The following is a 21,966-nucleotide window of genomic DNA, read 5'->3' as shown; positions in this document are numbered from 1 at the left end:
AATGCTTTTAAGAGAAGGTCTTGCTGGGACTAAAATTAATTGTACTGAAGTTATTGTGTGTGAGAGAAAATGTTTCATATCTTTCAGAGACGTACTTCAAAGCTGTAGTGACTCAAAAGAGCTTGATCACCTGATGCTTGCGATGTCTATTAATATATCACAAGTTTGATAGCCTAAACACTCAAATATGTAGGCAACACTTTTCATTACAGGGAATGAACAGCAGAGGTACCTGCTTTTATTCTGTTAGTGCTATGATTGTTCTTTTTTTTTAACAAAACTTTACTTATTTAATACTAAGTGAACTTCTTTATGTAGCTTATGCTAAAAATCTAATGTTTCTTTCTGTATAAGAATTTCTAATATTTTTTTCCACACTTTTCCCTGATAATTTTACTGCTGACTTAAGGTTCAGATTCATCCCTTTAGTAAAACCTCAGGAAGGAGAGGGGAAAGAGGAAACAGGGCAGGAAATTATAAATAGCCAGACAAATATGAGATTAGAGATTGTGAAGAGCACAAGACAGTATGTGCATCCAGAAGAAGAATCGACCTGAGAGTATGTGGTAGGTATACTGGTAAAAAGATGTAGGGAATAAGTAAAACATACTTCAGTGGGAGAGAGAAATACATTTTGACACACAAAAGAATATGCCAGAGTCTGGCAAGGCAGAAGGAGGGGAAAATAGATTGATAAAAGCATTGGAGATGGAATGGGTGGAGGGAAGATAAAAGAGATTTTTGTCAAGAGAGTGTCTAAATCAGTTTAGGGAAGATGAGGATGAAGGAATACAACATCAGTGAATCTATATCCCTCAGGATTAAGAAGAGTAAGTAATGCTTTCTGGAGACGTATTTTCAGCAGCTGCATTTCTTTGCTTGCAGTTACACTTATTTTCCCAGAAATTTTCTGCAATGGATAAAGCATATCAGTGAAGAAGCTGATGATGGAATGCAAAAGGGAGTTTATTTCTGCAGAAATGTAATAGAACTGATGAATATGAAGTCAGCCATCGAGTTTGGAAGATAAATCTTGAGAGATGTTTAAACCATCCAGTACTGACAGCTAGCAGTGGAACAAAGATTTCAAGAAAGTCTTTTGAAGAAAAATGTAATTGTGTCCTATTCTAGCAGTCATGACTATATGCTCCTGCTGCTATTGCTGCTACTGAAAAGAAGTAATATTTATGTATGTGCAGGAGTCCCAATCCTTTTGCAGCTTCTGAAGGATACAACAAGTCTGTCTGAGGCCCTTGTTTTATCTTAGGGAGATCCAAGGAAATATGTAAATATGTATTTTAAATTGCTGAGATAAGAGTAATTGCTGATTCCTACCATGTTGAAGTTGCATTTTTCGCTCTCTGTTAGAAAGTTTCTGCTGTCTCAGGCACTGCTTAAACTTGTCATCCTCCTAGAGTCCAGATTTTCATGTATACGTGGTCCTATACCTTGGTCATGCACATGACACATGGCTAAATACTTGGTTTTTTAGCTTCTGAATTAGAATAATCACCAGCATCTGTAAAAATGTCTGACTGTAGTTGTGGGGGTGACAGTGATCATGTTCTGTTTTTCAGCAATGCTCTAAGTCTTTTTTCATGTGTGGCATTTGGCTAGGTCAGATGATCTCTGAACTCTCGTTGATGGGGCCGTGAAATATACTTCTTTACCACATATAAGCGTATCATGTTTGGTGTTATGGAGTAAGGTAGGGTCTGGTTAGATGTCTGACAGGTTGGAAAACTTCCCTGGAAACCTTGTCTGTCTTGACTGACTTCTTATGAAGCATTATCTGCTTAAATGCTGTATTTTGAGAAACCTCTGAAGTTGTATTGTTGCTAACAAAGTATTCTCCCATGTTTACAATTTGGGAAAAATTACCATTTTGTCTGAAAGTTGAGAAAAACAGTAATATTTTTTTTTTAAGTACTGGAAAACAAAAGTTAAATTGTATTATACCTAGACAAAGGGCATAAATGTAATATGCCGGGAAGCATGGCCAGTGAATAAGAGCTGTCTTAAAGCACGTTTCGTGGTTTAGAGAAGTGTCTCTGTGCCCTACCTCTGTATTGGTAAAACTCCTGAAGCAAATGCTTTTGGCTGCTGTTGGAGAAGATCCTTAGCTGAATGAACTAACACAACTAGTCTCATGGTTTTCATTGGCCTGTGTAAGGCAAAAAGGAAAATGGCAAAGGCAAAGGCAAAAAGGCAAAAAGGAAAATGTTATGTTCCTTTCAGATCTTTCAGTATAGAAATTATCTGAAACACTGACTTCCCTTCTTATTTATTTATTAATTAAATGATCATCAGCACATTCCTTGTATGGAAGGAACACTGTATCTTCAAATAGACAGAGCTACTGTGTAGTGATGTTTAAACCTCACAGCCACTGAGGGCTTGATTGAGTTGCTTGTGCACAAGCATGAAATGTCAGTGAAGATAACTAAGGTTCCCAGCCCAGTCTCTACTGCTTCTCCAGAAGTCTAGGGGTTCCCTATATATAAATCAACCCCACTTGGAGGACTGGGTACCCTCGGTATGTTGGGTGAGAATAGGATCCTGGGAATGGACAACTAAATTAATCCCCTAGCAGTGTTTAAATACTCCCACTTATGCTCTATGGGTAGTTTGACATGTAATACTTTGATACGCATGATGCAAATAGCAGTAGGAGCACTCTCACTATATCAATTTTTTTTCCAGTTCATTACATAACCTGAAAAATATTAATTGCAACTTAAAGCTCATCTGATTGTTTTTTCTCATATTTAAAGGAGAACAAAGACCTATGATATTAATGTCTGAAGATGAGTATGCTGCCTGATGTTGAAAAGGCTTATTTAGTCATTAGTCACTTGTGCTCAGGGATTCGTTAGTCGTGGTAATGTCTCCAATTAGTTGAAGGACAGAGAGCATAATTAGGGCACTTTTTGCCTAACTACTGTTAACTGTATACATGCAGTTTACTGTTGAGTTTATGAGGCTCGCTGAAGTGTTATAACAACAAGCTTATTAAGAAGTTAGGTGTCTCTCTTATTTATAAAATCATTAAAATTAGGATTAACACCTGCAATAATAGATATAAAATAGCATTGTGCCATGGAACAGAAATGTTTTAATGTCTGACGTCATATTTTTGTTCTAAATCATTGTCTCTACAGACATTCTGAAAAAGACCTACTGAGTAAACTTTGTTGAAAAAAATATATTTTACAGTAAATGGAGAGAGGATCAAGTATTATGTTCTGTGTATAGTGAAATAACCTTTAGATGAACTTGGAAAGGAAAAGAATTCCTCTTTAATTAAGTTTGCCTTTCTTCCTGGGGTTGTGGGAGAGAGGGGAAAGTGCTATTGTCAAAGTGAGGGTAGAGTTAATTGACATTAATCTTCATGGGTTTGTTAGATTTATTTTAACTGCAAAGAAGTAAAAACGTGCTCAGCCCAAGTTAACTGTTGCTAAGTATTTGAACGGCATACCTGAATTTAACATTTTATTTTCTGGTTTGGAATGAAGTTTGCTGTCTTCTGTCTTTCCTTCTACCCCATTCCAAACCCTGGGAAGAAAGCTGTATTTTGCAATGTGAGACGCAGAGAAACAGGCACACAGGAAAAAGCTCAACAGCTTTGAACCATCTTATTTTCCAAAGTGAATGTTTCTTTAAAGAACGTGGTCTACCAACCTCAGTTAGATCCTGGTAACACCATCTCAACTCGTCCTGCCGACTGTAATTCTGAAGGGATTTCAACCTTTGAAACAGAGTGGGTTAAATCTATTTAGTATGACAAAGATCAGTAATTCAGATTCTTAGAAATGATAATGTACACAGTTGTCTGTCCTGCTGCTTCTGTATGTTTAGGTGCTCTTTTGGGGGAGCTGGCTGCTTTTTCCGACTCCTCCCAAAACCTCTGGGTTGAGAATTTAAGTTGGCAGGTATTGTGTGCTCTGCTTCACTGGAGGGCATACAGAAGACTTTCTATATATTTTGGTCACTTCTTTTTTCCAGCCAGCATCATTCCTGTCTTATCTCAGTCCTGTGGCTGCGTATCAGTGGCTATGGCTTAGGAATCGGAAGTGTAGAACTGGGTGCCATCAGCACTGTGGAGATGTTATAGTCTTTATTGCGTGCTCGATGGTCTGGGGCACATTTTAAAGAGTTAAAAAAATGGTATTCTGGTAGTGAGATGGGTTAATCACAGTCTGTCATCTCTAAAAAGGCCAGTAAAATAGGAATAGGGAGAGTGAGAATAGCTCCTTTCACTGTGTGGAACAGCGATAGTCCAGTTCCTCCACATTTGATTATATTAATTCCTGATATTTATTGGTTCCTTTGCTGGTTTAGCTAATGGATTAGTGAGCCACAACCTTTTGTTATCCTAGTGTACTGGTATGGATGTTTAGTGTATTTTTTTTCTAGCAGCAGGCACTTTTTTATGTATGATATTTTCTAGGTAAAACCAGGTAGTTCCAAGTAAATAGTAGGAAATGCGCATTTTAAGCTAAGACTCTTCTCAGATACTGAGTAAAGAAATGTTTTTTCTAATAGAGTGCCTCCTTAAGCAGATTTACTTAGTAGTGACTGGAAAAGCTGTTGGACGTTGGGATGGAATTTTTCCCTCTCCCCCTGGTATTGCATTATTAATAGTTCTCTGTAAGCTATCAGTGTCCTCATCTGTATACCTATTTGTAGTACAGAGTTTTAAAATTGGAGGACATTTCAATCAATCGATCAAGCAAGCAAGCAAGCAAAAATCTGAAATATAGCTGTATTTTTTTGTTGTTGTTAATTTCAAGTTCTTTCAAAAATACCAAATAGCAGAAAAGAGAGAAGTGGAGAGCAGGTTGCTCAGGGCAGTTGTGCAGTTTCCATTCTTGGAGGTCTGCAAGACCCAACCTGAGTAAGCCCTGAGCAGCCTGGTCTGACCTTAGAGCTGGCCCTGCTTTGAACAGGAGGCTGGACTAGAGACCTCCCAAAGTCCCTTCCCGCCTGACTTGTCCTGTGAATCTATAAATAAAATTAAGAATTCTTCAAAATGTCAAGATATTTGGGTGACTGTGAGTACAGGTATCATTATTGTAAGTCCCCTTGGGTTTAGGTGGGTGTGGGCCTTTGGCATGACCTCTTGCACTTTTCATTTTGGCTAAATCTGTGCTGTTCTTAATAAAGATGTGGAAAGAACATCAAAATGGGACAAGATTGTGTCATCATCACTTCAAATTCTCTGCAAATAATTGGGCTGATCCTAAGAGCCAGGTGCCCTGGGTCTGGACAGTGCTCTGGTGGTTTTGCTGTACTTTCTGCTGTTTGTGGGGTGGAGGACAAAAAGAAGAAGAAGAAAAGGTCAGTTTTGTAGTGGGCATGTCTCTTTCCTTCAAAAGCTGCTTATAAATTAAGTGTTACTCCTCATCATCTTAATGGCCCTGGGGAAAGGCTGGGATTGCCTCTGCACGCTTAGCAACCGTAAGCTAATTTATATAGTAATTAGATGGTATAAAGGCAAGCAGACCAAAAATATATTAAAAAAAAGCTGCGTGGTAACGAAACATGAAAGAGATAGCAATAGGTAGCTTTGAGGGAAAAAGAGTGTACGTTTACAAACCTTAGCTTCCTACTTCTTTTAGTGCTCCCATTAGTGGGATCCTGCTGATGGGAAATGTTAAATATTTAATATCTGACATTTCTATAATGTCTATGTAGTGCAGTAAAGATTAAGTATTTTACGGTGCATTTCAATTTAAAAGAATGAAAGCTCTTTTCAGACTGTTACAGGGGAAGCTGTCAGTGAACGTTGTATTTAGATTGCGTATTACTTTCAGCTATAATAGACTCTTGCAACTTGTTTGCAGCAAGCTAGGTATGAAAGTCCGGATATCTGAGCAGTGCCTTTTGTTCATCTTCTGGGAACATACTGAGCTGTGGCAAGCTCCCTGTTGCACTTCCCAAATTAAGCAGGCATGCCAAAACCACTGAGCAGTTTCCACAGCCATGATAGCCCTGATTTTCAGTGAGACTTGCAAGTGTTGTTGGAGTGGTGATGCAAGGTCTTATGAATACAGACTGTTTTGGTGCATTCCCACAAAGAAGTGCAATAAAAGCCAGGCGTGCCTACTCCATCTCTGTCCTTTCCTGACTTTTTTTGTCCTTTCCGCCTGAAGGTGTAGTGCTGTCTCCATGTGGAACATGCTGGTGGTCTTCATTCCTGTAGGAAACTTGCTGAAAAATTCCACCCTTAGTTTTGAGGACAGTGTATGCCTGTGTAATTTAGAAGCTCTTAAATCCCTTTCTAATAATATAGCAGTAACGTTTTTAGTTTGGGTGTACAATACAAATTGTTACAAGGACAGTAATTTAATTCCTTTCTTTTACTGGAATATCTGTGCTTATGTTAACATTGGAACAGATTTACAGGGGTTGCACAGGTTCCATAATAATTGCTAGCCAGTGTCCATTTGTGAAGATACGTTGTGTGACCATCAAAGTTACTGCTATCAGTCTGATGCACTTTGCTTGAGTTGAAGCCCATAGCAGTTCCCCGAAATAAGCTGGATGAGTAATATAGATTGCAAACTTTAGCACTGGAGGAATACTTAAGTCCACACTCATTTGATTCAAATGGAAAGAAAACTACTTCCAGGCATTCTTTGACCTTTCGGTGATATCTGAGTGAATCTCCAGATGCAACCAAGGTATTGCTATTTTTTTTCTAATGATTAGTGATTAACTATATGTGCTGCTTACCTAATTAAAAGGTAAGCAATAAATAAATGTGTAAGGGTTTTCCTTGTACATTTGTTTCATCATGATAAAATAGGTAGCTAACAAATGATCTTGACTGAAAGGAATGGAACAGCATTTTAACTATACCATGTATACATGCAGATACATAATTACCACATGACTGCAGCTTCTGTGAATGTTTAGTCATAGCACATGGATGGAATGTTTGTTTGCTTTGAATGGAGTTGAACAAGTATACAAGTATACAAGTCTTATTTTTTTATATCATAGCTAGAATGGGGGCTACTAGGAAGGAGAATCTGTTAGTGTTCTTTACACCAAGATGTATCTATTACCATGATTAAGCATCTCTAAGAAATATTAGTACCATGATTTAAAAATGAAATACATGTAGGGAAAAGCTTGGGAATTATATTCTGTGTTTTAAAACAGGAAAAGACTGACAGTAAGAGGATGCCTACTGCTGCGTTTATGGGTTTGACTCATGGCTTGAGTTTTTCTGTATGTGTGATGTGTTAATGCTTCTCTGGACTTGTTTATTAGCTTACACTCTCTACTGCCATAAACCATAAAGATGATGTTTTAAATAGGGGCCTGCCTCTTTCTGTTGGCACCAGAATGCATTTGGATTTTTATAAAGTACTCTAAATATTGTACAATATTTTATCAGTTTCTTCTTCACATCTTGTGTATTTAGTTTCACTGTTTGGGGTTTTTTCCCTAACCGTGTTTTTTTTATTCATTCACCATAGAGCTGATAAAGCAGATGATGAGGACGATGAAGATCTAACAGTGAATAAAACATGGGTCCTTGCACCAAAGATTCATGGTGGGGATGTAACTCACATACTGGACTCCTTACTTCAAGGATATGACAATAAGCTTCGGCCAGATATTGGGGGTAAGTCCATAAAATCATTCAGTAAATAGAAGATGTGAACCAGAGATGGCATGCATTTTGTCAAAGATGGCAAAAATCCACTTAATGCAATTTTTAAAACTTAATATAGCAAGCTAAATATAACAGCAATAAGATGCAATAGTTTTCCAGAACTGGCAAAAATAATGTTCTATGCAAGAGTAGATTTTTTATGTTCTATTTACAGTCTCTTTTTCTTACATAAAGTATTGCTTTTTGGGGACAGTGGGCAATCTATAATAAATCATTAAAATTTGCTTTGTTTAACTAAGATCTTCTGACAGAAGGAATTGTAGATATAAACCAGCCATGGTTATTTAAAAATTTGATCTTGAGTCTCTAGGAGTTTATTAAAAAATTATTCCCAGATATTTTCACTCTTACTGTAGAAAATGCATTGTAAGTGGGTATTCTTGGCAAATTTAACTCAACTCAGTTCTCTTCTTCCCTTAGCTCAGATTTTGAAAAACTTCACAAGAATCTAAAACTATAACTTAGGACTCTATCTTTTCTAGAGTTATATAGGAAGACTGCATTACTATAGATCAAACTTTGCAGCTAGTAGCAAGGCAATTTTGACTTTCAATAGTCAAAGCATCATTTTGCATATAACTATTAAGTGTAAATATTTGGAAGAATCTTGTGTTGAAAACATGGAATATGTGAAACCTTTCCAGCTCTTGTCTACTACATGCATGCTGGATCAAACTAAGAAAAACAATTTATTTTCTCTGAGTTTGTTTCTTGAACTGTGAAGGGAGAGGTGGAGGCCATAATTATTTGTTAAATACTTGGCATTCCCTATCAAAGGAATGCCATATAAGTCTGTAAGCTGCTTATACGATAATACAACGATCTAGACTTGTTTCATTTATGTAGGAGAACAGAGAGATGCAATCTCAAACTAAGATTTTCTTTTGAAAGCTTCTGAGAAATTGTTTTCTTCCCCAAATTTCTTAGTTCTGTTTTATTGTTGACTGTTACCCTGAAGATGTTGAATGGCAATTTTTCTCTCACTGTAATCATATAATCACATGTGAATCTCATGAAGTTTGTTGTAAGTCTTCACATTCACGATCATTTAATTGAATTACTGCAAACATTTAGACAACAGGAAATTCTTCCAGCATATTTTTCCTTAAATTCTCAGTGTGTGACAGATGTATAGCATTACTTGTTTTATCCCTGACTGCTTGATGCAACAGATAGCAAAGGGATTATGAGGGAATAAACTGTCTCCACTAGGATTCCTTCCAGCGATTAGCTGGTAGGTGGAGATGAAGGAAAAGAGAATTCTGTTTCTCTTCTCTCCCCATAAAACTTAGAAAAAAATGGAGAGGAAAATAGAGGAAGAGGAGTTTATTCTGATGTGTCAAATGGATTTAGATGGGCATGGAAGAATTTTGGTGTAATCCTTACCTTCACTTTTCAGGTTATGTACTGAGTCTCGATAGGGCAAGAACTCTGCCTTTTTGTGAGTAACTCAATGTACAGCTTTTTGGATTCCAAATATCAGTTCCTGAAAGAAGACACTTGGTTCTAGCTTGTCTCGCATAAATGCTCCCTTTCTTTTTCTTCTTGGCTCTCTTGATGCAATACTTCTGTACCAATCTGCCCTTTGCTATCTGGGACCTGCCTCCATCCAATATATTAAAACATAAGGTTCATGAATAATCAGCCAGAGCGATGAGAACAGGAGACATTTGGGAGTACCCACTTCGTTGCCAGGAGAACAAATGTTAACACTGACTCTCTTCTGGATGGAGGGGAAGTTGCAGGCTTCTGCCACAAGGCAGGAATTTTGGACAACATAAGATGAAATTTCCAACTTCGGGTGAAGGCATCGCATTCTGCCCAGCTGCTTGGGAACTGCAGCAGATATTTAACAGATAGAAAAACAAGATCAGGCTATAGTGCCTTCATCCTAGAATGCTTCAATTATGTGGATAAAATCTGGTGTCAGATTCCACATCTTCAGAGTGTATGTCAGTACTTGTACAACAAGGTTATTGAACTGGAATTCTAATTATCTTTCAAAGCAATAATATCCCACAGAACATTTTTACTATTGAATTACGAAGCTCAGTTACAATAGCAACATTTTTTGTTTTGAACCTGAACTTTTTGGGTTTGAATACCAGAGCAGAATTTTGTTTTATTCTGATGTTGACAGAGAATTTCAGCATCTCAGAGTGAGATAAGGGGTTTCATTGTTAAGCATGCAGTTAGCTGAGGGAGATGATAAAGGAGAGCCAAATGAAAATCGAAGCGTCAGAGGCAATACTGAAATTTAACAGGAGAAAACAACACTGTCTTTTTCTGTTTGTCTCATTCAAAAATACATGAGTTGTAGTGATTTCTTAACTGCCACCCTTTGCTATGTTTATTAATCTTATTAGTCTAACTCCATTTATGCAATGTACTTTGAGGTGTTTGAAGCATAAAGGCACCAGTATTAAAGTACCTTCTGCTCAGTATGAAGTAATAGTAGTTACCAGATGAGGTTTTTTATTTGTACTATAAATCCCTTTTATTGCAGATACAACCTTGGAGTGTTGGTACATTAATAAAGCAGTATTATTCTTGCTGTAACATTACCTTTTGGCTACCTAATTTTATAACCACACAGTTTTAGCTTCAGTCCTGCATCAAACTAGCTGCTATTTTTCAACTTTCCTTTTTGAAGGAAAGAATTCTGGCTGCACACTGTTCCATCTCTCCCACCTTAGGGACACCGATATATTAATATTAACCTATCAATGTACAGCACATTTTTTCCACCTATGTCTCATGTCCAAAGTTGTGTATTATATGGGTGAAACGCAACTGATCAATCTGAAAGTTTAATTAAAAATAGGAAATAATCATCACATATCTACAACTCCAATGGCATGTTTTCAATCAACAGTTTGAGGACAGTCATCATTGATAGAATTTTTAAGAATGGTGAAGGTGATTGCTCATGGACATAGAGAAATTGGATACCTAGAGAAATTTGGATAGTTGTAATTGCCCTATAAGCAGGGCAAGGGTGAGTAATTTCATCTCAGTGCACTAATGTGAAAAGTCATGTACTCAGGGATATAAAAAATACATGAACAAAAAGTGGACTTTCAAGAAACTAATAGAAGCACTAATTCTGAAACAATAAGGATATTAGGGGGATATTCTGTTGAACAGGTGCTCTTAGCATAGCATTGATGAAAGGATGATAGATGCAGGAAATTAATAAGCCTGAATAAGCAGGAAAGTATCAGGTAAAGGTAGAGAGGTATGTATTCTGAGATGAAGAATATTTTGCAAGAATTGAAGGAAATTGAAATGCAAGAGCAAGATGTAGAAGAGCATATGCAGGGAATGTTAAGGTACTGGATGTGTGCACTGCATAGAAAATGATGGCAATAATAAAAGTGGTGGGGTAGGAGTATTTGCTGAAGATGGGTTTCTTTTAAATGAAAAGGTAAAAGAAGTGTGAACAGGGCTCTGCTTTCATCCAAATCACTTTGAAAAAATTCTTCAGAGAAGGAGCTGGAAGCCTGCTGTAGACACTTGAGGCTGAATTTTCAATACAGATAGCCATATAAATAATACTCTTAGATAAGTGGTTGTGAGAATTGTATTATTCCATGAAAAACTATTATAAGTTGAAGGCCTCTGTTATTCCTGAATGTAATAGTCGCCTAATTTATTTGCTGAATAACTGTTTGATCACCAAGAAGAGATGCTTCTTTAGGCAATTAATGAGGAGTTATAGAAAACATGCTCAAAGAAAATAAGCCTGGATAAAATTCTCAAAAGTGGTCTTAGTTTAAATTAAATAGCATGGTAAGTAATAATAAAAAAAAGGTGATATATCTTAGACCTTCATTCCAAAATGGGGAATTGTGGTAAACTGTGGGAACTGGTTAGTGACTTTAGGTTGACTAACACGCTATTGGGTAATGTTGAGGATTGGAGTAATGGAAATGGAGCAATATTAAGCAATAAAAAGTGCAATGTTCTGCATTTTTACAATAATGATAATTATTTCTGTCAGGAGATGGGGGTTTATAAACTGAGAATAACTGATAAGGAGAGCTCTTCAGTGTAGCAGGCAGAGAGATTTCAAGTATCAAAAGCTGCAAATTGGGCCTGGATAAATACAGGCTAAAAAAGAGGCACTTTTGATAGTGAGAGCAATTACTAAAATAATTTGTCAATGACTGAGGTAGATTTTTATCACTATGATTTTTCTAATCAAGAGTAAACATTTTTCAAAATATAAATTTTGAACTCAAACTGGGGTTCAGAATATGCCTGGGGGTCGTGCAACATCATCCCTTACTAGAAGGGTAGTGGTCCATGCCTGCTGAGAGAGACTTCTTTCCAGGTCTTGTTGCTTGTTGGGAAGTTCATTCTTGCTCTTGAATTCCAGGCATAAGAGCCACTTATTTACTATATCTATTTCATGGGACAAGCCTGTCCTTAGCTATGTGCTTGTGTTAGATGATGCTCAATATCAGTCAAACCTTTTAAACCAGAAAAGAGAAGTTTAGTCTAGTGAAGAAAAGGTGTCAAAGCAGGAAATCAGAAAGTATGAGTAGATCTCTCTAGATTGGGCTTAGCAAACAGGTTCCGTGTGTGCTTCAGCTATATTAGGAGCTGAGCAACAATCCCCTGCGGGCAGCTACCCCTTGATGCTCTTCTCTTTCTCTGTTGAGTATGGAATCTGCTGTCCTCCTACCTTCTTACTTTACTCTAGCCTGGCTCATATTGTCTTTCAGGGTAAATATTTAAAGTGTGCTACCTCTTTCTCCCCTTCCTCAGAAGCTTCTGTAAGTTTACAGCACAGTTTTGCACTTCATGCAGGATGTGTTAAATAGCCTTCTTCCTGCTCCTAGTATTTTCAAGGATGATACCAAATTTTTAAAGTAAAATAAGAAGTATTCACTGTAGAAACATCTTCTCAAGCCATCTTTCTCTTAGCTCTTTGTGGAGAGTAAATGAACAATAGTAATTATATAGATGTCAAATGAGTATCAAGAATGTATTTTCCTCCAGCATTTGTCATTTTGATGGACTTGTATCACTTCTAGTTCAAGAACACAAGAAGAATGAATTCTTTCTTCTAATTCACAGAAGTACTTTGCTCTGTACCATACAGAAGAACTAAGGTAACAAAACAGCCTCTTCCAGTCTTCTTGAATTGGATCTCTTTCTCTGGATCATTTGGGTCAATTAAAATAATTTCAACAGAGGCAGATCTTCAGACTCTTCACTGGCTCTTAATAGCTCTAATAATCTTACTCAGAGCAGTATGGAAAAGGCAAATTTAACTCGGTGGCACATTCATTACAGGAGAGCCCTTGTGGCAGATCAAGTACTGCTCACTGCAAGCTGGAATTTCATGAAATTGACACAGCCCCCATTAAAAACTGGCTCACTGACAGATCTCAAAATTTAGTTATTAATAAGGAAATATCAGTCGTTGGGCTGTCTATAGTGGGGTCTCATAGGAAAGTCTTGATCAAGAGTAATGATATTTTGAATGATTTCAGCAATGAATTTTTGTAGTAAAGTTGGCAGATGACACAAAGACTGGTGGAAAAGGAGAGGCTGTATCTGCAGAGTAATAATTTGCTCCTTCAGTAAAACTGGAGACATAAAAACTGAGAGGGGGAAAAAAAAAAAGGAGGGGGGGGAGGAAGCCTGTGGGTCATATTTCAAGGTGAGAGATTCTGCATAGCAAAGCAGTAATTTAGGGGAAAACTTAAATATTTTGTGTAGTGTAAGATCTTAGCTATGCATCCCCTGAGCATTGTCCTGAGATAAGTCCCCTTTTGAAAAGGAACACAACAAGTAGAAATCCGGAAATGTTCAAGCAGCACTGATAACACTGTTACAAAAATTTCCAGTCATGGTGTCCACATTTCAAGATGGATCTGGAAACAATGGACCAAGTTTAGAAGTTAAAAAGGAACAGATTATCTGTAGGTTGCATTTGCAGTATGCGGTATGAACTGTTCAGCATACTGAAGGCAAGTTTCAGAGGTGACCTTAATCACTGTGTGTAGGTACTTGTGTCTGAAGAAGAGGTGTGATATATGGCTAGGCAATGCTGAAAGTTGGAGTCAAAGACTGGAACCTCAGAACAAAACAAGATTTCCTAACACTAAGGAGAATTAAACATTTCCTACTAATACGGGGAAAAAATAGTGGATTCAGCATTGCTTGAGCAATGAGGCAAGATACATTTTGATCCACCTCCTTGTGTTCTAGTCTAGCAGTGGGGTTGTGGTTATATAGATAAATAGGGTTGCAAAACTAAAGGAAGAGGATATCTGTCTGCGAGATGGGGTGTATGTAAAGTATGTTATATTATACATATATGTATATACACACATGCATTATATACTTTTTTAACTCTGATTTTTCAGTCTGTGGGTATGAGTTCTTCTGTTGCCCCCCCTTCCTTTATGAGCCCTGCAGATATTGAAAACATTTGCAGCCCAGGAAGTACTTATTTTTTTTCCCCCCAAGAAATAAATTGTTTTCCAGAGTCTGTTTAAACTTTCTGTGAGCCATGCTGGGGACAGGATGGTGATCAAGTGACTCTGTGCTCTGTGGTTGTACAGAAAATCCTTTGTGCAGCCTCACTGGTGTGCCTTGCTGTCAGGCTCAGGGTCATACGAGTAATCGGATTTGGAATCAGGGAGAATTTCCTCCCAAGTGAGATTGGCAGGGAAAAGGTATCTCAGGATATTTAGGAACTGTATCTTGCCTGTCATTGTAGCTGGCAAGGATGCTAGTGATACCCTGTTTCCTTCTATGTGTCTGTTTGAGTTTTAGATTTTTGAGATTTGAAAAATCCTCTTACTTAAGATTTTAGGTTTGCTATAGAGCACTTGGGCAATCTCTGATGGTTTGCAGTATAAAGAAATCAAATCTGATGACCTAGGGTCCCTCTCCTATGACATCAAAGTGCCTTTTTATTTGTACCTTCCCCCTTTTACATCTGCAGATGGACAGAGATGCCTCATTTTAATGTGCCAGATCATGAGATAAAGACCAGCAGAGCTTTATTATTAACCCTCTTCATTCCACTGGGGACTAGGACATACGTCCTCTTGTGTCCACATTCTGACTCTCCAGTACAAGCTAGAAGAAAATGCTTGGTAAATTGACAAAGTTAAAATGCATCCTGACCTCTTCCATTTGTACCTTTTCCCCCTATAAACCAGTTAGGAGGAAAAAACTGAATTGTCAGTGACACCTGTACTTCAGATGTGACTTTCATGGGAAGTCACTTAGACTTTGTGTCCTTCTGTAAGTGTACAAAGTAAGAGAGTGTATTCTGTAAAAGAATATATTTTTAAAACAGATAATTTTTGTCTGCCCAGTGAGAGTGATTTCCTTGTGTTTTTAAAGAAAAATAAGTTTGGAACAGTTTAACTTTTAAATGAGTTTCACTTGAGGAGCTTTCACTTTGGTGTTTGAAGCAGTGTGTTAATCAAGCTGGTGAAAGGACATTAGTAATCCTTAGGTGTGCTATAGTTGCATGAATTGAAGAAATATGTGGTGAAAAGTTATTTTATTTTTGTTACGCATTTTCAGTAGCAATCGATAGAAAGCACTGCATATTGATTCCTTACAGCTGATAAACACATCTGCTCCCAGACCTCATGGTTTGTTGTATGAGCAATTTTCTCCAAACTTTTTTTTCTGTTTATGATTAAATTTTTATGTTGGGAGAGAGTTTTTGGTTTGTTTTTTTTTCCTTCCTTTACATTTTATACCTTTTATTTCTATCTTGTATCTGTTCACAAAGCACAGGTGGGGACTGCATTATGAAGTAAAAAAACTCATATTGGTAATTCTAACAATTTGTATGGAACAAGGGAGCCAAGTCGTATATGATCCTTCACAGAATGAACAAACCAGAGATTTAATTATTCTGAATCTAATAAAAGAATATCAGATTTGTTGTTGTTTTAGTAAATAGCTTGAATTAAACTAACAACATACAGAGTTAATTAAATATGTAATTATTATGGTTACTGTTTTGTTTAGTGAGAACTACGGTAATTGAAACAGATGTCTATGTTAACAGCATTGGCCCAGTTGACCCAATCAATATGGTAAGTTCTGATTATTGACAGAAAACATTATCTGAATAATGCTATGGGTTGATATTATTAAAGAATTCTAATCTCATTCAAATAAGTTTATTTTTTACTGTGTATGCTTATGCTGTTGGATATGATCGTGATTATTGCAGAAATATGTTTGGACTTTATTTGAAATTGTTGTAATTTTTAAAATATATTTCTTCTTTAAAAAAATGAGAGGCAATTGTATCAGGTCCTTATTTTGGTTTGTGATTAACATTTTCACTATGTTTGTTCATACCTGGTTTATCTCTGGCCCAGTATAATTTCCTGGAGCTACTCTTCAGAGGTTAAGAAAAATAACAATTGACCCAGCATTTGTGAATAAAACTATTTTCAGTGCAGTGATTTATCATTATTTTTCAAATTCATAGAAAGAAAAAATTGAAATTAACTTTTTTGTCCTCCTTTTTCCAGGTCTTACTTAGTCTTATGGGTCCTCTTCAGTCTGTGTGTGTGTCTGTGTGTGTGTACACCCATAGCTGGTTTCTTCAGAAGTTGAGCAATGCATGTCATCTAGTTTCTGGTAGACCTGTTGAGATCTGACTTATCTATTTGGTACCAACAATGAAGTAACAGAACCTATGAGGAAGTTGAGTCTGTGGCCTTTTCTTAAAGCACTTAGACTTTTTTGTCACAATGTGCATCATACGAAATGGTGGTGTTGGAGGCTTCAGAAATGCCTTGTTGCATGACTTCTCCTGGGGACCACTGCCCAGGACTGAGATTGGGACTGGCCCTCAGGCGAGTTTGAGCTCAGCCCCCTCCTGCCTTTTTCCTTTTCCTCCTCCCTACAGAATTGCTGACAGTGTTGAATTTGCATGGCAGAGAAGCGTTTTGTTCAATCTGAGGCTGGAGTATGCCAGTGTGGGGCGCTTATAAGCATTTGGTGAAAGCACAGTAATTCTAGATTATTATTAAGGATCTTGTGGTTTACACGCATGTATTCATGCTTGGGTGCGGAATATCGACTTTCAGTGATGGGAAGTCAAGAAGGAAAAAACAGTGGTACTTAGATACTATGGATAAAGGTGCCAAAAGAAGATGATGCAGATCTGTGGCAAAGATTCCAGCAAAATGGTCTAACAAGCTTAGAGTTGCTATTACCTGGGGCTGTGACAGGGAAGTCCATGTCTCAGGCCAGGGCTGTTCGTAAGAAAATGCCTGAAAGAGCAGAAGAGTGATGTGGTGGAGGAAACTTTTCAATTTCCATGTCTGGTATAAGTGGTGTCCCTGGTTTTGTCTGTCTTCTTACTGCAGTTTTTCTCTTTTGCGTCTCTCCATCCTATCCTCTTCTGAAGGAACTTATTGTGGGAGCAAAATGTGTGGACAGGCAGCTAGCTACCTGTGAGGAGGATATAGCAAATGGTAGAGGCTTCCTTTTCCAGTAACCAATGTAAGTCCTTCAGCCTGTGGCCAGTAGGTATTGCACACACTGGAACTGAAAATGAGCAATGCTTACAGCTTCAGTTTTCTAGTTTTAAAGAACCAGCATGTGGCTGGCTTTGCAGGGTAGCCCTGCCCTATCTCCCATGTCCTCTTCTTGTCTCTGCAGCCCCTGGGCAACCTCCCCGCTGCTATGTACCATGGCCTCTCCTGTGCCCACAGCTGCCTTCTGCCTGCTCAGCCCAGAGCCTGGGAGGCAGTGTTATCATGCCCTGCGCTTGCAGTAATGACAGTATCAGCCATGGGACTATTTCATGACACTCGTTTAGAGGTCTCCCCACATCTGCTAGAGCTGTCCTAGAGCTGGGTGGTGATGCTCTTGCCGTGGCGCTAATAAAAGCCAGTCATACTGGCTTTTAGTCCAAGGTAAGGATAGCATCATATTGAAAAGGCGTATTACTGCATTGGAGACCAGGATCCTAATGGTTATAATGTATATCAGCTAAATGTTTATCCCTCTAACCTTCTGATTTCTTTTTAAAAAAAAAGATAATAATGAAGCATGCCACCAAAGGATAATAACATAAATGTCATTAAGACATAGAACTTTAAAAGCTGTTCTATGGTTTTTAAAAATGGACAGAGAACTACTTAGCAATTTAAATTATAGTCTAAGGGCACTATGTCCTTCATAAAAGAGTAATTGCTTTCACTGGGCTTGGACTCCAGGAACCTGGATCATATGAGCATCTAACATCACTACAAAAGTCAAATGTTTGTGAAAATAAATAAAACCATATATATGCAAATAATTTGATTAAGGTTTCAAAAAAAGATGCTTTTAATCTGGGAAACAACATTCTCAGCAAAAAAATAATTACAAATTTGACCCTGTAAACTCTCTTTATGCGAGCTGTTTGTTTCATTAGGAAGGTACTTTCCCTGGAGTCAGTATTGTTTGAGATTTGTTAACCAATAATCCAAAAATTGCTTCCATTTCAAGGACTGTCCCTAGCCCTTCATTTGATCACTTAATGTGAGAAAACATATCTGTGATTCCCCATTGGATTATTCATTTGCCAGATACGTTAATTCACTCTGGCAAATGATGTCCTTTAACTATTTACTTTGGATACTATATGGTATGATGTCGAGAGCATTTTTTCTAACGATGCTGAAGCAGCATATCAAGGGAGTATGTTTGTCTGAAAGCTTCAGAGGACACATATTATGAGAGGAAACTTATTTATTTTTATAATTTAGTCTATTTTCCTCTTGCTATCTGATACTTTCACTTTCATAAAGGGGATGCTTTAAGTGTATATATGACATTCATTAGAATTTGGTTTTGAAGGCTGTTGTGTTTTGTCTTTCACTATTTAACAAAGTTCTACACAAAATTCTAGATGGTATAGACAACCCATGCTTAAGAGATGTTTTTCTATAGCATATGATCTCTTTAGGCATCTGCAACGTGAGTAAACATTTTTAAAAAGTGTCTGGATCAGCGGAGTATTTAGGCTTCTAACACTCATTAAGTCTAAAGATTTTTGAATCTGTCTTTTAGAGCTAACCTATGCTATGCATCATGCAATAATCATGTAAAATGCAGCTAAGTGCATTTTTATGGCCAAAATCTTGATCCCAAATAGCTCTGCAGTGGTCTAGGGATTTCTTAGCAGAATTTAGACATGTGATGAATATTTAGAGCCTGGTTTTCCTCTGTGTGGAAGCTTATTCAGTTGAGCACTTAATGTAGATGTACTAGGCTCTTTCTACCTTTGTCTTTCTTTCCAAACTAGGGCCAAGATGAAAAAAAGCCACTCTGATACAAATAGCAGAATCTGATATACGGTCGCTGTGTAGAAATGCATGTTGATCCGTGTTGCCTGTGAGTCTCATTAGCTTTCTCTGCCCTGTATTTATCCTCCAAACTCTACGCGTTCATAAATATATAACATTTTGTGCTACTGGTGCCCCAAGGGCTCCCAGGGAGAACCATGCCAGCACCACAGCTTTTGTGGTTTGACAAGACCATGCAAGTGTGCAATTCAGTGGGTTGGGAGAGGCGTGGCAGCCCTCCAAGACATTTTTACCTTCCTTTAACTCAGAGAACACCTGATCTTGTAATTTCTTTTTGATCAAAACTCTCATGACAATAAAAGACTGCTACCCCAAATGAGAGATGTTTTTGGAGAAGGAATATAGGAGCAGTTTCTTAAGTAAGAAGCAGTATTGCATCATTGTGTCAAAAATGAAGAGCCAAGAGAAAAGTTTATACTTTCCCTGTCCTTAATGTCTATTTAATCGAGTTTCATATTGTAAATAGTGGAGCAATTCTCAAGTAATAAAAATGGGGAAAGGGTTAGAAAGAGGCAGATCATTTCTATAACGATGCATAGACGTCCTGACTGATAGACAGATCAAAAACTAGCCAAAAGAAAATGCTCTACCTGTCTGTCTATATCCATATTTGTGTAAGTATATACATACATAAATACGTATGTTTAGAGAAACAAAATTATGTTTTAAAATTCCTTTGCTTTTTCATGTGTTTCTAAGTCATGATTTAACATTTTGAAACATTATGTTATCTTTGCCATTTCAGTGTGTTTGAGGGCTACATATTTTTTTCTTCCCTTGCTGTGAATGCAGATGATGCTTTCTATTCAGCTTTTGTATTTATTAATGGAACTTGGTATTACGAGGTCCAGACTGAAAATTCCAGGATAAATTTCTGGGACTGCACTTCACTGAAGCAGTTTGGTTTCCTTGTTATTTCCAAACATTTCTGTTTCTTCCACGGATGATTTAGCTTTTGTCGCATGAACTTTGCTAGTTATCCATTGCTGTGACAGCAAGCTGAAGGCCATACTTTGAAGCCTAGCACTCTTATTTTTAGCAAGATAGCTAAACCACTGAGTAAATCAGATACTCACAGAATACACAACATGCTACTTTGGTACACAGACCGCATGGCCTGGACACTGTTAGGACACAATTTTTCCTGTCCATTTATGACTTTGTGTAGAATGTGCTGCTGATGAATTTTAAGTATCATTTGACTTCTAAATTCCATTTCATTCTCAAGTTGCAGTAACTAGCAGCAGATTTTATTTTTTTTAACGTATTCAAGTATCAATGTGATCAGTATCCTAATACAGATTGCTCAATGTTATTGTGCTTGTGGAGGATGCTTTGCGGTCAGGTGTGTCACTACACTTATTCTACTAGTCACTAAATTTGTATTGAAGGTTTGAAGGTTTTGTACTCTTACGTTACCGTGCCAGGTAATTTACATTAAGCACACTAGAATATAAGTAATCATGACCCAAAGATACATTATCTGAAATTATCCTGAAAGATGCATGCTCTTTGTGTGCATTATTCTGTAAATCAATGTATTTTTAACTCTGCTTTTGAATGATATTAAATATTTTGTTACTGAATGAATAGTAACTAGGATAAAGGAAAGATGAGGCTTAGAAAGAGACAGAAATAGATACTGGAATTAGCAAGGCCCTGATCCTGCAGATACCTAGGCATGTACTTCAGTTTACATGTGTGAACATGTCACGTTGACTTAAGGATTCAACAAGCACGATAGGAAAAAATCCAAAGAAAGAAGTGTATAAAAAGGAAAATATGAATTCCGTGTCTCTCCCTCCCTCCCTGTTTGTTACAGAGAGTTGTGTGTCTAAGTGAACATAGTTCCATAGAAGAAACATAAACATAATAAATCACAGTGCTAATCCAAATGCTGCAGTGTATAGTACTATTTCAGGACTGGGTGAACACTGCTTGATAGGGCTTGTCATGGTTTGTGAACTGCATTTGAAGCTTTTCCCAGAGGTTGGAATTGCTTTCATGTTTGAAGAAGACTGTTTTGAGGAGAACCATTGTCTCTATGAGCTTTATGATGGCAGACTGAGAGGAAGAGCATGAGGGATGCATTCCTGCCCATGTTGGAGAATTTATGAGGCTTCATAAGGTTGTGTGGGTTTAGCATGCAAGCACTGCAGATTTTCAGAGAGTTGTGTGTTTGCATTTTATGTGAACTGGTTCCATTCTCTTTCAAATAGCAGGAATATTTGTTCTTAAATAAGGACATCAGAACCTGTAAGTCTTTGAATATTACCTGTTTCTTACTGTACAACATCTTCTTTGGATTAAGCTAGACTAATAAATTTTTTCCCAACTTACTCTTTTATTTTGATTAGGAAAGATAGATTCCAGTCATTTTGGTGCCTCTCAGCACTGCAAGTGATCAGAGTTAAATGACTGTTACTCACATGAGTGTTTGAGATTGGTGGACAGAGCGTTCATTTATAGCAGCTAAGTAAATATCCCTTCAGTAGGCTTGAGCATTGTTTTTTCTTTGTTATGAAATACATTTAAGTGTCAAAACCCATATGTCTGTTAGTATTTCTTATTTTACCAGCTTTAGAAACTTGATTAATACTTCACAAATACAATTTCATGAATTTTCTCTGCTTTATGCTGAAGAAAATTAGCCTAAATTGATTAGCCTGGCTCTTGCAGGCAGCTAGCTTGCCTACTGCTATTGCAAGGTAGCTCTAAGCTTGCCATGTTCAGTTTCAGGGGAATTGCCCAAGTACAGGCAATATTCTTCTCATACTGGCTCAGCACAGCAGTACCTGTGTCACTCCCAATTTCTGTGATCATTTTGAAGGCAATGGCTAGGGATGAGGGAAAAGGCAGCCATTGTATGACAGACAAATGTGGTAGCTTTCTGAAACCAAACCAGAGTACAAG

At 37.4% G+C, this 21,966-nt stretch overlaps 1 protein-coding gene across 1 annotated transcript in view; it reads left to right on the top strand.

The window, feature by feature from the left end:
- Positions 1 to 775: 775 nt before the first annotated feature.
- Positions 776 to 21,966, top strand: part of GABRG1 (gamma-aminobutyric acid type A receptor subunit gamma1) — a 46,881-nt gene continuing 25,690 nt past the window's right edge. Inside the window, exons 1-4 of the mRNA XM_059817921.1 lie at positions 776 to 830; positions 5,395 to 5,430; positions 7,490 to 7,639; positions 15,707 to 15,774. Coding sequence (XP_059673904.1) covers positions 776 to 830; positions 5,395 to 5,430; positions 7,490 to 7,639; positions 15,707 to 15,774 — 309 coding nt within the window. The remainder of the gene's footprint in view (positions 831 to 5,394; positions 5,431 to 7,489; positions 7,640 to 15,706; positions 15,775 to 21,966) is intronic.

The sequence above is a fragment of the Gavia stellata genome, chromosome 5, assembly GCF_030936135.1.
Source record: "Gavia stellata isolate bGavSte3 chromosome 5, bGavSte3.hap2, whole genome shotgun sequence".
NCBI lineage: Eukaryota > Metazoa > Chordata > Aves > Gaviiformes > Gaviidae > Gavia > Gavia stellata.
This window is presented reverse-complemented; position numbering and strand designations above follow the sequence as displayed.